At 40.3% G+C, this 21,670-nt stretch overlaps 1 protein-coding gene across 3 annotated transcripts in view; it reads left to right on the forward strand.

The window, feature by feature from the left end:
• ttyh2 (tweety family member 2) overlaps positions 1 to 21,670 on the forward strand; it is a 76,078-nt gene that overhangs the window by 52,459 nt on the left and 1,949 nt on the right. The window contains exons 5-14 of one of the 3 annotated variants that reach the window (XM_034107841.2): positions 4,773 to 4,868; positions 9,699 to 9,771; positions 13,747 to 13,816; positions 13,972 to 14,027; positions 17,555 to 17,647; positions 17,754 to 17,846; positions 18,252 to 18,394; positions 19,565 to 19,750; positions 19,838 to 19,916; positions 21,376 to 21,402. In XM_034107841.2, the coding sequence (XP_033963732.1) occupies positions 4,773 to 4,868; positions 9,699 to 9,771; positions 13,747 to 13,816; positions 13,972 to 14,027; positions 17,555 to 17,647; positions 17,754 to 17,846; positions 18,252 to 18,394; positions 19,565 to 19,750; positions 19,838 to 19,916; positions 21,376 to 21,402 (916 nt within the window). Of the gene's footprint in view, positions 1 to 4,772; positions 4,869 to 9,698; positions 9,772 to 13,746; positions 13,817 to 13,971; positions 14,028 to 17,554; positions 17,648 to 17,753; positions 17,847 to 18,251; positions 18,395 to 19,564; positions 19,769 to 19,837; positions 19,917 to 21,375; positions 21,403 to 21,670 lie in introns of all 3 variants that reach the window. The other 2 variants (XM_034107842.2, XM_034107843.2) reach the window with 2 other exon arrangements.

Consider the following 21,670-nt stretch of genomic DNA (forward strand, 5'->3'; position numbering starts at 1 on the left):
ATACAAATGTATATGAAAAAAGTTCTTAGTTTAAAGTAGAGAATAACATAAAGTGATTAGTCTGACTTTTTTCTGCCGAAGTCAGATTTTATTATCAGAATTATAAGAATTTCCACGTGACCCAAACCTCTTTCATAGAAATCAGTAGAGAACTGTTATATAATATAGTTATTTACATCTTGCCTAAAAGCGTGGGAAGATGCTAATCAACCAGCAAAGACCTATCACATTTTTATGATCATATATAAATGCTACAAATTACCGTTAAATATGCATATAATGGATTCTCGGAGATGCAAAATACATTTATGATATCATGTCTCGATAATGGCTGCAATCACTGGGAAACTTGAACATGCAGTCAAATAGATAATTCATGTTTTCTCATACCTCTATGACCTGAATATATCACATGATATTTAAAGGATGGGATGAAATATGGTGTTTGCATACGTGCATCATCCATTTACTGTATGTGAATTGAGCTGTCCACTGAGCACACGGCTCTCTGAGGTTTTTGAAATATATATCACCTAAAAAAAGGCGCAGTGCCAATGTTTCAGTCCTTGTGAAGCCTTGATAGTATTTCTGTGGAGTCTGCAGTAACACACAAGCTGGTGTTTGTATTGATCTGCAATGTGACTCTTCTTCTCTGCCAATAATTCAATAAACCACATAGCTGTGCACTGATGGAGTAAGCAAACCGACGGCAGACAGCCAGACACTGTGTACACTGTTAATGGACTCATTATCACTGCCTCATGCCCAGACAAATAGTTGTGGTTGAGCGTGTGTGTGTGTGTGTGTGTGTGTGTGTGTGTCTGATTTGACTCTTCACAGTGTTGCTGTGTCAGTTGGCTGTCCATCTTCAGTGTGTTCATCCTGGAACATTTTCTCTTCTTTAAGAATCTTAAATAATCCCTCAGTTTTCTGAAAATAACTAAATGTTTTACACCTTGACACCTTGCGACCTCAGGTACTTTAAGGACAGTGCTGTCATTTACGTTTTTTAAATGTTATAACACCGTTTTCAACACATTTGATATTTATTCTTGGAGTTGATATCCCTAGATTTGACACCAAGGGTTACTGTGAATTTGCTGTCACAGAACTTAAACTTTGGAATTGACAACCTTTCACACAAAGCAGTCATTTATATTTTGTTTATAAGTAAAAGACTCACATTTTAACTGGATATATGAGTTACTTTTGCTAATTTCCTTAATTATACTAAAAAAAAGGAGAATAGGATATGGTTTTATGGGCTTCTTAATGGGGTCTCTGGGTGAGTGTGTGCATGGGGTCAGCTGGCAAATGCCTCCCCATAAAATCAAGTGATCACAGTGACCTTTGACCTCTCTGTTAGGAACGTTCCATAAAATGCTATTTCCTTTATCATATTTAACCTCTCAATTGAATCTAGCACATTCAGAGCTGCTTCTTGCAGACGTACTTCTCTATTATACATGAATGTAACCTGTAGCAGCGTGCCTCTGTGCAGCACTCGGTTTGACTTTAATTGGATTAAGATGACACAGACAAACACGGTGGCAGTGTCACCCAAGAGCCTCCGTGTGCATGTTGATGTCCCAGCTTCTCGTGCTGTACAGTGCCAAGAGGGGAAAAGATGAAACGAGGAAGAAAAATCAAGGAGTCGGTGGCGAGGGAGGGAAGTGGGGCTGAAAGGGAGAGAGAGGACGGGGAGGGGGGTTAAAGAGAGTGGAAGGAAAGTGAAGGGGGAAAAAGAAAGATATGAGGGAGATGTAGAAAGGATGCAGCATAGTGATGGAGAACACAAATGGGAGGGAAATCAAATAAATAATTTAAGAGAAAAGAGGAATGTACAAAGTGAGAATGTAAGTGCAGGAGTTAAGATTAAAAAAAGATGCACAATGATGGAGATAAATAATATGAGAAGAAATCAGAGCAACTTTAATTGGATGTATTGATACATCCGAGTTCAAAGGTGATGTAGCGGCCCCTCCCCCCATTTGTTTCACAGCATGAAACATTCAATCATATGGAATTGAGTCCATTCATTATTAACCATCTGGACAGGCTTTCTGTGTGTCTGGTCTCAGACTGACCACTGCTCACGTAACAGATGGGTTCACTGAGGAGGGCAATACTGGACAGGATTATACCCTCAAGTATCAACACACCTCAGATGACAGCATGTGCCTGTTGAGGTGAAAATAAGTGTTACACTGTAACATTTTGGGTTTTAACTCCCTCAAGAGATTTTATGATGGTTTTTTTATTTTTTTATTTACTTTAGTAATACATTCTGGTTTGTTAGTATTTGGTATTTTTTGTTTTCCTCCTTTGGTTAAAGGTCCCATGTCATGGCCATTTCTACTGATCATAATTCCATTGTTGAGGTATACTAAAATAGATTTATACTGTGCAATTTTCCTCCCCCCTCCCTGTGAGCCCAGTGTGCTCTAATTGGTCGGGACGTTGAGAGGTTCGTTGCTGCGATCTGCTGCGAGGAGCGGAAACCTGTCAGCAGATCGCAGCAACGAACCTCTCAGTGATACAGGAGATCAAGCGAAACTCATCCTGAGCACACACAAACACTCACAGCCGAAGTAAAAACAATAAGTGTGGCTTGATATTGAGTAAGAAAAAGGTTTATAACGCTGTGAGAATGGGTCTGCGGAGAGCATTTCTCCGCGATCCCAACGACAAGCCCGAAAAGCGTTTACCCATTTAAACCAGGGTTGCCAACTCTCACGCATCTGGCATGTGACACACGCTTTCACTCTCAATCTCACGCTCTCACGCTGCCCAAACTATTCTCACGCCAAAAACAAGATGAACCGGCGATCGTTTTTGGTTGGTTATTTACAATGTTGAGTTGACAGCTGCTCAAGCTGCCCATCCGCTCCCTCCCCGCCCCCACCACTCTTAACAACGTTAACAGGTTGGTCAATCCCCGACCCGTATTGCGCATGCGCAGATCTAAGATCCAAGATCCAGTAGAAATGATAAAACGTAAAAGTCTGCTGCTTATTGTTCTACTAGACCAAAATAGAGTCAAAGAGTATATGAGAGTGAGAGTGTGTTAATTAATATATTTGGCAGTTTGGAGTAAGTCTGTAGATTTGTTTGTGTGTGTGTTTCATGTATAGGCCTCTCATGATAATTAATTTTGTTGGATACATTTTCCCGGAAATGATTGCGATAAACGATAATATTGTCGGCACCGTTGTATGACCATTTTAGACCACTGACATAATGATAATATATAATAATAATTCAAGTACATCCTTTCAAACTGCTAGTCACATCCTCATGTAAATGGCAATTTATCGAGTTCATTTTTATTTCATTTTATTTAAGTCAATTAATTGCTTATCGCGACAGGCACACAATAAAACAATGGAAACAAACATGTGTTTGACTTTCATTAGTGAATGAAAATGTGTGCCCTTTATAGTCTGTGTCCAATATTGTGTATATGTACCCTATATATATGCTAAGGTCCCGCTGCTGACACGATAGCAGTCATTTAGTGCGCATATGTGTAATTAAACCCATGATATCAAAATCTCACTGCAGCCAGGTACTCAAAGTTTGCAACCCTGTTTAAACAGTCGTGGTAGATACCTTGTTTGTTTTAAACATCATAAATACACAAACAACAATGAATACTTACAGGTTGTGTACCCCGAATCTCCCGCTGGTCCAAACAAAGTAGGAACAGCATCGTTCTTCAGTGCCCTACGATGTACACGCTGAAAGGTTTTGGAAGCTTTGTTTCGTGAAATGCTGGCAGAGCGTGCGGCCTCTGGGTCTTCACATGTCAGAGTACCCAGGAAGAAAATGAGAAATTTCCAAGTAAATTGTTGGTCCCTGAATTTCAGACAAACTTGGATAAAAGAATGTTTTATCACTAAATATCACTAGCTAGTTAGCAAGTTAACTATCTAATTAAGCTAACAAAAGATAACATAAGCTCCATGAATTGGAGTAATAAAAGGAAAGCCATGTCAAAGAGGGTCTTACATATCCACAATATAAAGGCACTAACATACATTGATATTGTGCAAAAGTTACATGTCTAAGGCAAAAAGTCAGAATCCTTAGTGGTTCATAACAAATAATAGTAATGCCTAGATTTATCAAGGCTAAAGAAAGCAGCTTTGTTCTTGTATTGCCTGTTAGCTTTTCAACCTTAGTACCATAGCACAGTATTATTAATGAAAAATAAAAATGTTACGGTTATTTCATTTTAATCCACCTGTGTAAATTCTTAAGTTTTGATGAAGCCGTCTTGGGAAGCCTGTTTTGGATGATCTTACTGGAGTATAAACTCACACAAACAAGATAAAGAACCATGTCAAAGTTGCTACGTTGGGTTACTTTGTACTGTACTTTATGGAGTGGGCTAGTTAGCATGGCATGCTAACGTTTACAACTTCAAGAGCAGGAAAAAACACTCTATAATCCATACATGAGACTATTGTTATTCTATTAATATAGTCAATGTATAAGACAACCACCTTCAACATGCTAAGAAATCCATAACTTGACATTCTGTATGTGCTGTGCATAGTTAACAGTTGCCTAGTTACAATTGTAAAATAAATGTTACAAACAGTCAATTAAGGTAGAATTAATACTAATAGGAATCATTGCAATAACTACATCAATAACACCTGGCTTAAATGTAACCAGCATTTCCTTTTAACAAAGCTCGACCCACTTTGCCAAAAAAGAAATTTCCCAGCAGCACTGTGATTGTCTCTCTCTGTCTGTCCCTGCAGGTGGCTCACCTACCTGCTGATCCTCATCCTGGACCTAATCATCTGCCTGCTGGCCTGTCTGGGCCTGGCCAAGCAGTCTCGCTGGCTGCTTACCACGTGAGTCTCGTGCACTCTGTAAAACACATAGATTTAAACAAAAGCAAGAGCTGAATTTTCATTTACAATCCAAAGAGGGATTTGGTTTTGTATTTAATGTGTGATCTTCTGATAGTGAGAAAAAAATCAGGGGAAGGATGTATGATGAGAGGAGTGGATAGGTAGGTTTGCTGACTAAGTAAATCCCAACTAACTGGAGACGTTTACTTAGTTTTGGTCACTATGACTCATCAGCTGCTACAGAATGTTGCATCGGGAACTGGACCTACAGTGTACACAATAGTCACTTTTCCAAGTCAGAAATAGGTTATTTATTGTAATCTAAGCCAAAACCGGGCCAAAACTATATTTTCTACCAGTTACTCCTTTTTGGATTCCTTTTACTTCATATATGTCTAAAAGACAAACTGCATCTAAGAAGTTGAAAGCTTTAGATTGGAGGTCTTGCATCTATTGTGGCAGGTAAACACCCTCTCATACACCTTATTCACAGCTAGATAATTGTATCAAAATAACCCATGCAGTGCCTTAAATGTGTCGTGTATTCCAAACGGCAACAACAGATATGATATTTTGAGTTAGAATAAGATTGATTATGAGTTGATGTAGAAATAAAGAGAGAGGGAGCTGGAGGCATGAGTTCTTCTCATGGGAAATTGCAAAATCCAGTATTGGATCATGTCCTTGTACAAACACTGCCCTGCTAGCCTTGTTGTAATTAACTTGCCTTACAACGTCGCCAGGATGCATTTGCTCTTACTTTTGCTGTGTCAAAAGTTCTCTCTACACATTGTATTTGAGAGCTGATGGGAGTGAAGCCATTGGATGTTATCAACCATACAACTTCCTAAAGATTGTTATTCCAGTTTAACACTCAACCTGCTTTAAATGGCTTCAGACATAAATCATATTTGATACCAGAAAGATATCTCTTGACCCTGGTATAGTACTTAATTAATTATTAAGCTTTGTATTTTGAGGCTTTTTTCAGATTAATATTTGATTGATTTTGCTTTTATGAGTGATGGAAAACATAATGAATTAAAACAGCACATGCAGGGTATAAAAAAAAGATAAGATGTTCTGTACTATAAATATGTCCTATAGATAGGAAACAATAATATAATTACTGTTTTTCTGTGGGTTGGGGAGGCAGGAAGTGGACATGATATTGGTATAAATGATGGCATAAAAAGAACTCCCACATCAAAATACATGTTACAAGGAAAGATGACATAACGGTGATAAATGATACACAAATACTTTACTGTATGTACATTATGTTTGTACATGGTGTGCCCCTGCTTTATATCCATCTAGACTTTATGGCACAGTGGTCTGTGCATCTGATCATCAGATCAAGGGGGGTGCTGGGGAACTCCAGTTTGAAACCCGCTCCTGCCGCCACTGCGTCAGGCCGTTGTTTCCTTGGGCAAGACACTTCACCCGGATTTGCTCCTGTGGGTATTGTCCACAGACCACAGTACATGTATGATACTAATGTGTACTTGTAAAAGCGCCTCGATGACTTCGAGGCGTGATGATGGACGGTGTGGCACAGTGCGCTGTGCAATGATCATCAGATCAAGGGGTGAAACCCGCCGCTGCTGCGTCTGTAAAGCCGTTGTGTCCTTGGGCAAGACACTTCACCCGAACTTGCTCCTGTGGGTATTGTCCACAGTGGTGACCATTGCATGTATGATATGTGCAATGTGTATTTGTAAAGCGCTTTGAGCATCTGGAAAAGCGCTATAATAAATGTAAGGAATTAGACTGGAATGTGATTTTTTTTTTTCTGCTCTAAAGGAGATTTTCACAGGGCATGAAATCAACCCGGTCTCCATTCATCATGCCGAGTGTTGCTCTGTCTCTCTCAATCAGTCAGTTCAGGGTGTGATCTCCACGAAATGTGCCCTACTAACCACAAACCCACCCCCACCACACTTTCCCACCCCCTTTGCACACACGAGATGAGTCAGTGTCAAGAGTGTCTGCCCTCCCAATGCATGCATTCTTCCAGTGGAGTGGAAGTGGTTGGAGGCTTTCCGGAGAAGATTACACTCGGCTCTTCCTGGTGCTATTAACTGGCTGGCTGGGTGTTAGCATGACACACAGTAGGAGCTTAGACAAGAAGACGCATTTATAGACCTTTCTGTCAGCTGTTTCTATTTGGAATACAGTTTGTCATTTCTCTTTTGTTTTTTTTTGTGGATTTTTCTTTCAATTAGAGCACTGCAAACACAATCCATCTACCTCCATTGCATTGGGATCGTGGCAGAAATCTGAGAAACTGACATTGCAAAACCCTAGTTCATAACGCAGCTTCCATCATCACCTGACCTTAAAATGTTGTGATACAAACACAACCTATTCACCAGCCTCATTTTATGGATTGCACAATTCCATGCCCCTCATGCATAAGAAAATAAACGAGAGAAATAACTAATCTCCCTGGAGGACAGAAATCATTTGAGCTGTCATGAGCAATGACTTACACCAAGAGGAATTGGCATTTAAACAAAAATGCACATGAGTGGGATGTGCTGAAATTATAATGAAAAACAATCACAGCATTGGTAAGAATGGAGAAGAAAAACGTGTATCGGCTGCCTGAAGGACGTGGTAATTGTTTTAGCAATAAACAGTTTGATATGGCAGCTGAGTTCAGCAATTGGTACCACACCTGTGCAGTTAAAATATCTTCTTCCTCGATAAAAGAGTTTAGTTTATCCAAGAAGGGGATTTTTGTTTGAAACCAGATGAATAAACAAATGAAGGTCAAGAGGAATATTACTCGCTTAAGCTTAACACCAAGGCAACCTTTTCTTACGTTTATATACTACTAATTTGCAACAGAATTGATGGTGTACCACAGGGAAGTGTACTCAGACCTTTGGTGTTCTGCATCTATGTTGCCAGCATACTGTATAGGAGACATACATTTCTCACTGACATTGCACTCTCATTTCACTCAGTTTTAATACAGATATAATGATTGTTTGTATAGTGATGTATGGAAGAAAATCTACTTGCCACTCTGATTGAATTGAGAGTGACTTGACCTCAACCATTGAGGGTGTATTTGCTGGCATCTTCCGCCCTGTTCCTTGGCCTCTGTGAATTTTCCACTTGATTTGCTTTGCGTCAGGTTTACACCCGATTTCCTTCGAATCAGTGTAGCTCATTGAATCCCCTTTGCCAACCAGAGCAAAAATCGTAATAGTTGCTCGGTTTCTGCTGTTGTTGAGGAAGAGATCAGAGCGCATTCCTCCCTTTTGCCTGCTCATCCACTGTCATCGTTTTTTAAATAAATCCACAGAGTCGGGTAGGGGGGACAGGGGTGAGGGAAAGTGAAGAAATTGAATAATGAAAAAAGAATTGACTACACAAGTTGTGGCTTGTAAGTGTCAATGATGGGTGTTCAGTATCTTCTCAGCACATTGGGAAATTGATTCTTCAGGGAGTGTTGAAATGAACAGGGCCTAGTAATAGCGGGTGACATGCTGTAAAGGGAGTATCTCGGAGTGCCACAGTGTTGAAATCAGCAGGACTTTATTGAATTTTCTAGAGATGATTTCACCCAATTAGCTGATCTATGATAGGACAACTGTTCATCTTTTAATGGCTATTGATCTTCTGCTGTACACACACAGACAGACCCATCACTGCCCTCCTGCATGGGGAGATTCTCCCAAATCCCCCATTCATGTCATTTTCTGATAGTATGAGATCATCACGGAGGGAGCCTACTGTATAAATTAGTACACAGGCAACATTCACCCACCCAGGGGGCCGTAGTCTAGTGTGGGCCAGTAGAGCGGATATGCACGTTCTTCTGTACACAAAGCCTCATCTATGCAGAAGTATATTCAGGCTACAGTATCAACCCCCACAGAATATAAACATGACCTCTGACTTCTTCTGTTGATGACAGGACAATGACATCACCGCTCCTGCCCCTGAGGGCTCACGCTGTTTCCTTTCAATAACAGTAACTGTTATGAAAATAGCTTCATCTGCGTCACTGTACTCCCGCTGTAGGATGCTGATAATTATATTTTGAAAACAATTCGACTTTCTTGCTTTAGTTTTGAGTTTTTCCATCTGTATTTATTATAGATGCGGTCGTGCATATTACATCATGTTATTTCTTCTCATGTTTTATGAACATATGAATAGGATGATAGCTGGTTGTGGTGACAAACCCACAAAGAATGTTCAATCAAGTCTTCATTTCCTCAGCTTTATAGCTTTCTACTCTTTTTTTCCTGGCTTGCTATTTACTGTTTTGGTTCTCATCAGCCTCTCTTAGGTCTTATCAGGGTGAAAAAAAGACTTAACTCTTCTCTAAATGCCCAACAATTACCAGGCAGAAGTTAAAACCTCTCAGGTCAACATTGTGCAGTGCATTTAAAATCAAGTAGCTCAGATTGTCCTAGTTGACACAAACCAACTGCACATCAATGTTAATGTTGCTCTTTGTCTGTGAATAAGCATATTTGTGCTAACAAGTTTAGTCATGATATGTCAGTATTCTTTTTACAAATTGTTTCTAGGTCCACCAGGTGGCCAAAAACAATATTGCAGGTTTAAATGAAAAACCCTTAGTACTCTCCTAATTTTCTAATGATGTATTTTTAGAAAGAAAGGGTGCTCCACCTGTAATCAATAGAACAATCTCACATCAAAGTGGGACAATTATTGTAAATCATTAACCATTGTGTTTCAATGGTACAATACTTCATTTAGATAAATAGCAAGCTTTACCGAGCTATCATTTCCATGTTCTGAGCTACACTGTGACCTTGTTGTTGCTTGGTGTCCCTGCAGGATGATGGTGTTTGGAGTGCTGACGCTGGTCCTGAGCTGGACCTCTCTGGGAGCTGACCTGGCCTCTGCTGTGGTGAGCTGCTTCACGCTGCTTCGCTTCCTCACCCCTGGCTGACTTGCTTACCCTAATATAAAATCGTGTAAACTGGTCTGCAATCAATTCTTGTCCTGCCTGGCAGTGGTGATTAATTGCTTTAACGCACACTGCACTTGACAAATGTCCTTGAATGTGTGAGGGTAAGGGAAGAGAGATGATGCTGCTCATGTGCTTATGATATACCTGCATGTGTATGGATGCGTTTAAAATATCTGCAGTGTGTCATTAAAAATGATGATAAAACAACTCTCAGATCACATCACAGCAAAGGCTTTCTCACACATCCAAAATAGTGCATGTTTTAGCTCCACAGCTGCTAAACAAGGACCCTAGCTTTCACAGTAAAATATGTGTGTGCTAGAAAAAGCCTTTACAGCCTTGCAGTGTCAGCCAAAAACGTCTTAGTGCTTTCTCACTTCCCAATCTAAAAATTCCTCTGATCTTGGTTCGTCTTTCTATCCCCTCATACGCTTTTCATCTCTGCTGAGAAATGGCACACCGCTGAAAATAGACCAACAAAAAGAGTCAAATGCCAAACGGTGAATTCAAGTCACCTGAGTAAAACTCAAAGATTACGACAACACAAATAATTTTGCTGCTTTTAATCATGCTGATTAGGTGAATACTCTCACTGTTCTTCTCTTTTAATGACCTAATAAAAACGCACAAGTGACCTAGAGGGTTACCGATAAGATGGATATGCGAAAATAGAGAGATGCATTTGAAATAATATCAGATTTATGAGCACTGGTGTTGTGTTTTGACTCGAGACTGTAGAGGATTGTTAACAAGAGATCATTTCAGTTGGAGATCATGAGCATGGAGTAGAAAGCAGCAGGAGGTGTGAGCAGATCATATGCAGCCTATGGAGTGACTATTCTCTGGTTTCCTCCTTCTCTTTCATCTAGAAGTTTAGTGTCTGCTTTACAAGTCTACACTATCTGTGGTCTACATTTGCATGGTAGACGGTTGAAACCCGGGTGGCTACCTGGTGATATCAAAGCTAGAAAAACACAGTTACCATCCCAAACCCCACAAGAATGTAATGTTGAATATTCTACACAATAATTAGCTACATCAAAATCAAACCTAGCTACAAATGTTGAGTGTCTGTGCTTTGGGGCCCTTGAAAGGAGCAAGAAAGCATCCAATAAATGTCATGGTATTCCGTTATATTTGTTAACAAGTAATCGTTGCCTGTAGGAAGCAGTGGAGGAAATGTTAGAAATCCTCAGAGGAACATGAATATCTGCAGCCACCTTTCCCAGACTTTCCCAGTTTGTTGCATTGTAGCCACTTGATAATTGACAGAAATCGATCTGTGGGTTACACAATCCTGCCATTTATTGTGGCCTGTTATGTAAGCTGTCTGTTCCGCTGTGTTTGTCTGCTGCTGACCCGACTGCACTGGATGGTTAACGTCCACTGGGCCGTTCTCTGCCTGAGAGCAAACATGGAGGTGGAAAGGGCTTCATAATTGCTGAGGCAGGGATACAAACAGCTGTGAACAAAGCAATTACATGAACAGTCTGCACGGCTCCTTCACTTTTCAGACATCATGCTTTTGTCACAATTGTGTGTTCGTGTTGTCTTCTTAATTGGGTGTTAATTTGAGGGGTTCGTGCCTGTATATGTAGTGTGAGTAACCAGGCTTAACGGAGGTTATACTGTGTGTGTGTGTGTGTGTGTGTGTGTGTGTGTGTGTGTGTGTGTGTGTGTGTGTGTGTGTGTGTGTGTGTGTGTGTGTGTGTGTGTGTGTGTGTGTGTGTGTGTGTGTGTGTGTGTGTGTGTGTGTGATCTTCCATAAAAATGATATAAGACAAAGAAAAGCAGCACGTTCTCACATTTGATAAGCTGGAACCTGTGATTGATTGCTTTATAGATTACTTAAATACCGTATCCATGTTCAAATATTCAGAAATGACAGTTCATTTTATGCCACTAGAATGATCAGTGATGATAATAGGCTGATTCAGCCTGAGAACTGTGTGCGAACACATAGATCATGGAAGGTTTTGCTTTTATTTGACTGCATTTCCTATTTCTTCAGTAATGGTTTGACTCCAACTCTTGACACCAGTCCTTGATCTGTGGGAGCTTCCAGGGGCTGCAGTCTGTAGCAAACCCTGGACAGGTCATCGGTCTACTGCAGGATCAAATACATGACGTGCACACCTGCGTGCCACTCTCCACGTGAACTGGCTTTAATGGTTTTGCACTGTACTTGCCAGCAGCAGTGGACACTCTAAAAGCATTACACATATTGAACACACTATTGCCATCTGAAAAATGTCTGAAAATCAACCTCCTTAAACCTTACTCAGGTTTTAACTTTGAAAAATGTACTTGCTACTGCTGCCTGTCAGCTGTGCCCCACTTAAAATCAGAACTAGTTTTGTTGCTGCGCTCTAATGATGTCAGACACCCAGCGCATCGGGAGCAGCCCAGCATCAGTGTGTGGTATTAGTGTGAGCATCTTCCGGTGATGCAACTATTCCTGTTCAGATATGTGCATGTTAGAATGCGCTTCAAAACTGGATAGACAAAAAATGATCTATAGCTATTTTGGGTTATCGACTAAGTCATGTTTTAAACAAAATTTGCATTTTCTCAGTGTTATATCACGTTTAAGTGAATATCTTTTGTGTTTTTTGGACTGACTGACAAAAGAAGACATACAAGCAATCTCTTTGAACTAGATTAGTCTCGAAAACAATCCGAATAATAGAGAATAACCGTTAGTTGCAGTGCTATTGTCAGATTATCTTATCCTTAACTGACTCCCAATGTGTGTGTCGACATGGGAATCTTCAAAGTGTGTTTATGTGTGTGTGGGGCTGTTCAGTTCTCTCGTACAGTGATTCTCAAATGGGGGTACGTGGACCCCTAGGGGTACGTTGGGGTACTGCATGTAGATACAAAAAAAAAAGTTAATTAAAGAAATAGCATGCATGATTACGAAAATAATCTTAGTACAACAAGTTATATAGAAAACACAATTGTATATAACATATTTCTAGAACCACCAAAGGGGTCCTCATATAAACATTCAAATGTGTGTATTGTATTTTATAGTTTTTCATAATATGTAATTTCGATTCACTTCAATTGAAAAACTCCTTGGAAAAATCTGTTTAAAAAAAATGTGGTCTTCTTTTCATGCATAAAGGGGAAAATATCCTTAATTCATGCATGAATGAGTTAATAAATCACACACTGATGGAACATCACTATATTGTAATGATTTATATGGCTTTTTCTATCAAAAATGTTGGGGGTCGGTCAGGGGGTACTTGGCTGAGAAGATGTTTCAAAGGGGGTACATTACTGAAAAAGCACTGCTCTAGTACACAGTCAATGAATGCATAATGAATGCACCTCTCCACAGAATCCTTAATTACAGACAGTGGGAAGTCAGAACTCTGCATTCTCAGAGAATCAGGAATTCTAACTAATTTACTCCTGAATTGCAGAGCTCCTTCGTATCCCTTGTGTCTTAACAATCCAGCTCGGGTTTGCTAGAGATCTGTATCTCATCTGTGTGCGGCGCTCATTAGCGTCCTCCCCCCTCAGAGAAAGTTAAGCTACAGGCAGTGTGTTTGACCCGAGCCCGAGGGACATTTAACATTCAGACAGTGCACAGACCACCGCGCCTCGGTTTTGTTATTTTGCAAAAGCAGGTTTCTTTTTACCACTGTGTTTTGGAGTGAAAAGGGTTGAGTAACAGAACTGAGAAATATTCATGTGTAGATATGTAAAAGTGGATTAAAAGAGCGGTTTTCTTTTGACTCAAAAGTATGTCAAAAAGATGTATGACTTTTCAAAGTGTTAATAAACTGCCAGGTAGAGTATTCGACCTTCTCTTCCTGAATGGTTCTTTATGAATTTATTTAAAAAAGGATTCCTTTTCATTTGTTTTCTGCACTTACATGCGTCCTGTTTTCATTCCAGGGCACAAGTGATTTCTGCGTGTCCCCTGACAAGTTCCTCCTGAGCCAGACGAAGGGAGTCATCGGCACTGGTGAGCTTCATTGTGAATCATATGAGTCATTTTGTGTTAATGGAGTTGTAATTATGAGAGCATAAAGCTGTTGCCATGACACCAATGTAGAAGTAGGACATTAGAGTTGAATGTGCATTTAATCTGCTTGATTTGTCTGTTTGTGTTTTTCACAGATATTGTTCATTATTACCTTTACTGCAACCAGACCCTCTCCAACCCCTTCCAGCAGGTAGGAGACAGGATGCTTTGCTTTGACTTGTATGTACTTGTATTATATTATTCTACCATTACAAACTGAAACACAGTATGTATTTTACAACACTTAATGTACTAAAATATGTTTTCTTTAGGAAGAAAAGGTTTGGTATCTATATCTGAGCCTATACCAGATTTCTATGGGATATATGAACCGGTTTTCATCCTTTCTTTTGCAAAATAAATCAAACTTGGCAATAGATCAGTTTTAACTATATGTTTCCTAATTAGTCACAAAGTTAAAAATATTTCAAGATTAAAGTGATTTAAAATGTATAAAGACAATATATTTATATTTTACTACTTAAAAAGTGATGCTATACATTTTGGTCAGTACTCCACGTAATACTATTAATACTAATGTGTTTCCAATACCCAGCAGAAAATCTTTTAAAACATTCACTTTGGAATAATAATATAACATTTGTGTAAAAGAATATAAATGAACAGTTCAAAATAATCATTTAATAGTTATTTGCAAAATCCTCGCTGCAGCCCTGTGTCTAGGTCACACACAACCATTATTAAAATAGGATTTAAATGATTGTATTTCAATTTGGAGCAGGTCCTGACTAATAAAACAGTCATTTAAATTGTGTTAGCTAGATGTTTTCAAACTTTTCTCCTGAATGTCAAACACCTTCACTAAATCAGAGCTGGATGGGGATTTTGTTTCTCCTCTCATGTTCCATCTTTGTCAAACTCTCCCTCTCTATCCAGCGCTGCCTGTCTGATTTACATCCTTACTTCACCTCACAGGTCTGGCTCTCCCAGGCTGTTACACCATCATTTTTCAATTTCTTCTCTGTAAGCAAACAAGCAACAACATGCCAACATTTAACAAAGCCCCCAAAACAAAGGCTATACATCTGCATCTCTTCTGAGGCTCTGTGCGGTGACTCTTCCCAGGCACAGAGTAGATATTGTGGGTCACATCACTGGCTTCCACCGCTGACATCAGGTCCATTTTCTGTGAGCTCTGGTCCAGCGGAGCTCAGATCTTATTATCTGGCTCTTGTGGACATGCCCCGAGGAAAACAAGAGCGCAGCAGCAGCGGCCGTCACCCCGCCTGGTAAACAAAGTCAGCGCTCATTCCCTCCGCCACGCAGATACCCAACAGGTGCAAAGTTGGAGCTGCCAGGATTTCACACTGATTGGGAAATACACAAACGTTCTCTCTTGTTTTATCAGCCTGAGTCACAGCAGTGCTTCCTGCCCTGCTCTGTGCCCTCGCTCTCGGGCTTTACTCCTGCGTCAACTACCTTTTTCTATTTATTTTTCTATTTTTATTTTATTTGTTTATTCCACACATGGCAGATATTTTATTAGCGCATGGTGGAAAGGAGCAGGGAGAATAAACTCTTATTTTAACTGCAAAAAAAAATAAAATGAAATAACCATAACAAAATAAAATAAAAGCAATATTCTTTCAGACATAGATGGTGTGTCCTTCATATTTTCTTATTCACAGCCAATCATTGCAGTATCGTAGGGAAATAAGTCTGGTCTTCAACCTTCCTAAATTCTCCCACACCACGCCGCTCCTCCGCTCCCTCCACTGGCTTCCGATAACTGCTAGAATTCACTTCAAGACACTGGTACTTGCGTACCATGCTGCGAATGGGTCTGGCCCTTCCTACATCCAAGACATGGTTAAACCGTACACCCCAGCGCGTGCTCTACGCTCTGCATCAGCCAAACGACTCACTGCACCCTCGCTGCGAGGGGGACCCAAGTTCCCATCAGCAAAAACACGTGGGTTTGCTATCCTGGCTCCAAAATGGTGGAATGAGCTCCCCATTGACATCAGGACAGCAGAAAGCTTACACACCTTCTGGCGCAGACTGAAAACTCATCTCTTTCGACTCCACTTCGAGCGATAGAACTATTAACAAAGAACTGCTAACAGAGCACTTATATACTAATAAAGGACTGGCGTATCTAAAGCCAGTTGAGTAGCACTTGAAATACTTGGCTCTAGGAAACCTGATGTACTTATACGATTCTGTTTTCTTCAAGGTTGTGTCTTCCTGGTCGAATGTACTTATTGTAAGTCGCTTTGGATAAAAGCATCAGCTACATGCAATGTAATGTAATGTAAAATAAGAGAAACACAAAAATGTACAAAAAATACTTAGTTCCCACTTGACAGTTAAGGGAAGGAAACAAAACAACACTAAAACATCACATGAACAAGGGAAAGTACAACCCCCTCACCTGAGTCCTACTGGAGTAGAAGATAAAGCGGCTCATTTCCACGGCTCTTTTTATATTCCTATCAAGGTCATCTCTCTCCTTTCCTTACTGTCCTCCTCCATCCACTTTCTACGGTACAAAACTCACCAAAGCTTGAAAAAAGAATCTGATCAGGCGGTTAGATAGACTCGAGAGAGAGCACAATGGACAGTCATGCAGATCTGCAGAAAAAAATTCCGATCAGAGGAAAGCAATTACATTTATGGATGGTAATTGACCACATCCTGTTCAAATGTAACATTGCGCCGCAGGCCATTAGAGGTTCCCAAGCTACTCTTGTAAGGTTGGGTGACTGTGAAGATACAAGTGTACTTTGGAGATGTGACAGAATGATGGTTTATGGTAACGCTTGAATGTTAATTTAACAAAAGGTGCTGTCTCTCAGGCAGCTTGTGGTTATCTGCTCACTCGACATCGCACTGAATGTAGGGGCTTATTTTGCCCCCTGTTGGTGGGAACCTAAACCTACATCACCACAAGTAAAAAAAACAAATACAGAATGTTGTGAACTAGTTTTTAATATGAGTTTAGAGCCCTAAAAAGCTGCTATTTATCTAATGTTTTTTGTCTGTGTTGTTTTTGTGCTTATGTTCTTAGTTCACATCCTGTTGTTCATTTATGTCAAGTGAAAGGGTTAGGGGTTTCCTTTTGGGCTCACGTATGTACTTTACTGTATGCATTGTTGTTTTGGGATAAAACAACATATTATATTGCATACAAATGTAATCCATTATATTTGCTAATGGCTTTCCTCTAAGGCTGCACAATTAATCGAAATGTTATACACTGAACGTTGACTTTAATTGAATGTATGTCAACAAATGTCACATAACTGTATTAGGTTAGTTAAAAGCAAAGTTGAAATATTAGGTACAATTTGACATTTGTTGACATAATACATTTCATTAAAATGTGCAGTACAATTCACAATATGGACTTATGCACTATATCTAAAATATGTGAAAATATCATTCTAAATAAAGTATTGTGTTTAGGTCTCGGCGTACAAACGGTATTCCTCTGATTCCCTCTAATATCTTATCACAGTTGCAATATCAGTAAAAAAATAATTACAACTAAATATGTTTTCCCAAATTGTGCAGCCCTTCTTTATTCCTTATGTTATCACTTTGTGGAAGAAGTCTGCGCGTTCTTTAAGAACCTTTACAAACTAAGCGTTATGGTGTGTCTATTAAGATGAGTCTTCTTCACATTGCCATGCTCTTCACTCTCCTTGTGTGCAGCCTCTGACCATCTTCCAGAGGTCCCTGACCACCATGCAGATCCAGATCCACGGGCTTCTGCAGTTTGCTGTGCCTCTGTTCCCTACAGCTGAGGTATCACCCACTCAATGATGTATATGCTGCATTATAACAGAGTCAACATTATTTTAGGAGTATCATTAGCAGGACCTTTTCACAAGTATTTCTGACCTCTCCACAGAGAGACCTGCTGGGTATTCAGCATGTGCTCAACTCCTCGGAGGCCAGTCTGCACCAGCTGACCGCCCTTCTGGACTGCAGGGGGCTTAACAAGGTGTGTGCACTGCATCCTAATTGGCAACACAACAGCACAACTAGGTCAACGGTGAAGTAAAGTGGCCACGCAGGATTGCAAAATCAAACCGAATGTGGAACTAGGAACACAGCGGAGCAAGGCACAGCAGAGAGAATTTCAAAATGTAATGAGAATAGCTTTTTCTAAAATATGTGAGTTTCCTGCACTGTTACACGTGTACATTGTGGCTCATGACTGCACTGCGGTTTAAATAAAAATGCTGAACATCCCCCTGAATCTGCATGACACCAATAAAGCAGACTCGACGACACACCCCCAGCGCTCTAAGTGCTTTTCCATCCTCGCTTCATTTTGTCTACCGTAAGATTCAAAGCCTGTGCCTCTACCTTTTTGTCTGTTTTATTATTTGTTTGACCTCTTTAGGACTACCTGGATGCGATGGTGGGGGTGTGCTACGACGGGGTGGAGGGTGTGCTCTACCTCTGCCTCTTCTCCTCCCTGGCATCCTGTGCCTTCACCGTCATGCTGTGTGCCATTCCCAGGGCATGGAGACAAATTGCCTGCAGGTCAGTTCGTTCTCTGCTTCTCTGCCTCAGTGCCCTCATTTCTTCCTCCTGCAGCCATCTTTATGCAACTTCACATACTGTATGAGCCAGCCTGAATATAAGTGTGTGAGTGAGTGTATATATCATTGTTTTTTTATTTGTACAATTGTTAAAAATACAAACTGAGGTCTGAAAGCAAGGTGTTGGGCCCCAGGCAATGGTGCACAACAACTTAATAATGTCAAGAAATGATTGATATTCCAACTTCAAAAAGCTAATGCTAATGGGTTTTGTCCCTGCTGTTATTACTTTTTCAGCGACAACATTTACATTTTTTAGCTCCAGGTCCCATAACGCTGTTGTTTGTTGTAAACAAAGTAATATCATTGCCATGGATTTAGTGAGTTGTAAAGGACTGCATACTGGGCTGGAGCTGGGACCCATTTCATTCTAAAAGTCATCAAAGTTTCTCAGGGACATGACAATACAACAAATATGAAATATGAGAAATGGATAAGGTTATAAAGGCACAGCTTATTTGTCAGAAATGGGCGAGCGTCCCCCCATACAATCTTTTCAAGTAATAACCCAAGAAGTCTGAATGCTGGGTGTAAAATCACCTGTATGTCTGCATCCATGGGGCCTGTAGGGGTCGAGGCTTGCTCACATCAACAGCAATTGTTATGCTAGTGAAAAGACCTTGATTCAGAATTAAGTAACTTGAGACATTTTAGAACATAATCATTTTAATATTATACACTGATTTGCAAATATCTATTACCCAATGTAAGTCTAAGGGGAAAGGTATTTTAAAGGTGTTGTAATTAAGTTAAAATGTTTTGTTACCTGGTGCTGTTCCTGGGGGTTTGGTTTTAGCAATACAGCTTGAGTCTAGCCTTAGGGCTGACAGTAATAATCTTTTACACTTTGGCACCATTAACAGAATGCCAGATAAACGATCAGCTACCTTTCGGTGTACAGACAATTACGTTCAATGACTTTGAGACTTGATATACAACATTCAGAATGTTAATATAGCAGCAAACCTCGTTTATAAAGATATAATGGAGTAATGGAGCATGACCAGAGAATGAAGTCACTCTCCCTCTGTGTTTTGTAATCCGAGCATCTGTGTGTTTACTTAACCTGACTGACCGAGGTGTAACATGTACCCTCTCTCTTCTCCTTTAGGGAACGAGATTATGACGACATCAATGAGGAGGATCCCTTCAACCCGCGGGCCCGGAGGATAGTGGCTCAGAACCCCAACCTCACCAACATGCACAGCTTCTGCAGCTACAGCAGCAGCATGGGCAGCCAGACCAGCATCCACCCCCCCGCCCCCACCGTCTCCAACGCACCCATGTCCGAGAACATGTGAGTGCACGACAAAATGTAAACGGCAAAATGTGTTATCTGAATATCCCCTAATTCCTCTGAGCCGCTTCTTTTATTCTTTAACAGGAACCAAGCGGCTCTGTTCGGGGGGAATCCACGGTACGAGAACGTTCCTCTGATAGGACGAGGCTCTCCACCCCCCTCGGTGCGTTGGGTCCCAGAGGCCAAGTCCTTCCTATGATGTCACTTTCATCTAAGCTAGCACATATTTAGCCTTTAAATCACAGGAAATAGTTTTTATAAAGTTACTGCTAATTATTTCATTCATATTTTTACCGGGTGACTCGATTCAATCAAATGTTAAGCCATATCTCATAACCTTTCTTTAATTTAATCAATCTCTTTAAAGATTTCTTAAAGCAGTTTCACGTGATACACTTGTACTCTGTGCCTTCTTCTGTCCTTTGTAACTTACGGAGGCCATTTCCTAACAGTGCCAAAGCCAGGCGAGGAGAAGTAATGTGGTTAATATTTAATCATGAAGTGAACATCATTTAGCCTCTCTCAGGCCAAATTCCCCAGAGGGAGTGACCCGGACCGTAAATGATAAACTCTATGTTGACACTAAAGATTTTCTTCTTCGGTGAATACATCTGCCACCCGCCCCCCGCCCCCCGCCCCTGCTGAGACGCTTGTCTCCTGTTACTGTACATCGCAGGGATAAAAATAGAAACATTCTCGATTAAATATTCATTGGGCCTCTTGTAGTACAAATGTGTGATGAAATACAGCAGTTAAATGTGTTCTGCAGGTAATCTACTTTAGACCAGTTTTTCCTTTTAATTCTTTTTAAAGTGTTATTTAAAGGGGCCCTATTATGCTTGTTGGGGTTTGCCCTTTCTTGTAGTGTGTTATATAGGTATCTGTGCATGTACATGGTCCACAAAGGCTAAAATCCAAAAGTTCCTCCCACCAGAGGAAGGTTTCTCTACCACCCAATCCCCCCCCTGCTTGAAACGCCTCAATGGGACTCTTTCCTTTACCTCCGGAACATAGTGACATCACTATGTAACATCTGCACTTCTATTGGCTAGCGCTCCAACACATTGTACGTGATAGGCTAAGGGGCGGGACATAGAGGGTGAAAAGAGGTGCTGCAGCACAGGCAGTGTGAGACAAATAAAGTACTTTTTTAAACATTAAAGCATGGAAACATGTCACAGTAGAGACACAAAATACAAATATGAACCTGAAAATGTTCCATAATAGGGCCCCTTTAAAGAGACGATTTGATCATAAGGTCAGGGAATATGAACTGCATGTTATTTATTGCCATGTTTAAAGGTTTCAATTAGAAAACTACTTGTGCAATAACACATTAAGTTTATAGATGAAAGGAGTCCTCTTTCTTATTAACTTCAGCCTATAGTTCCAACATGAGTTAACCAAATAAATGTGATGTCCTCTGCTTTCTGACGTCCTTCCTAATGAATGCCAGCAAACTATATATAATTCAATTCTCCATCATGACCTCAAATGTGCAGCATCATGCAGAACTCTGCGGCTAACGGCTTCTTTTATATATTTTCTGTTTGTCATGTGTATGTTTGATTGTTTGTATCTTTTCATTTCTATATTTCCTCTTTTTTTATCAACTTTTGGAGGTATACTCTCAGCCGTATAGAAACAATGTAAGTCTTTTCAACTCTCTCAGGGTTTACTCCCTCATTTTTCCTTTGTTGCATCTCCGTCTTTTACCTCTCCTTCACCTCAAATGACTTTTGGTTCCTGTGCAGTTTTCCTGTTTGGCATGGCTTATTCACTTGTAGCCTCAAGTCTTAATTCAAGAACCTCTCTTTGAATTAGTGATGGTTTGTCTTCCCCTAGCGTTCACAGGGTGGTACTTCAGTTGTGTCCCTGGGTTTCCTCACAGTTAGCCTCCCTGTGCATGCACTTCTC

The sequence above is a fragment of the Pseudochaenichthys georgianus genome, chromosome 19 (assembly GCF_902827115.2).
Source record: "Pseudochaenichthys georgianus chromosome 19, fPseGeo1.2, whole genome shotgun sequence".
In the NCBI taxonomy this organism is placed as follows: Eukaryota; Metazoa; Chordata; class Actinopteri; order Perciformes; family Channichthyidae; genus Pseudochaenichthys; species Pseudochaenichthys georgianus.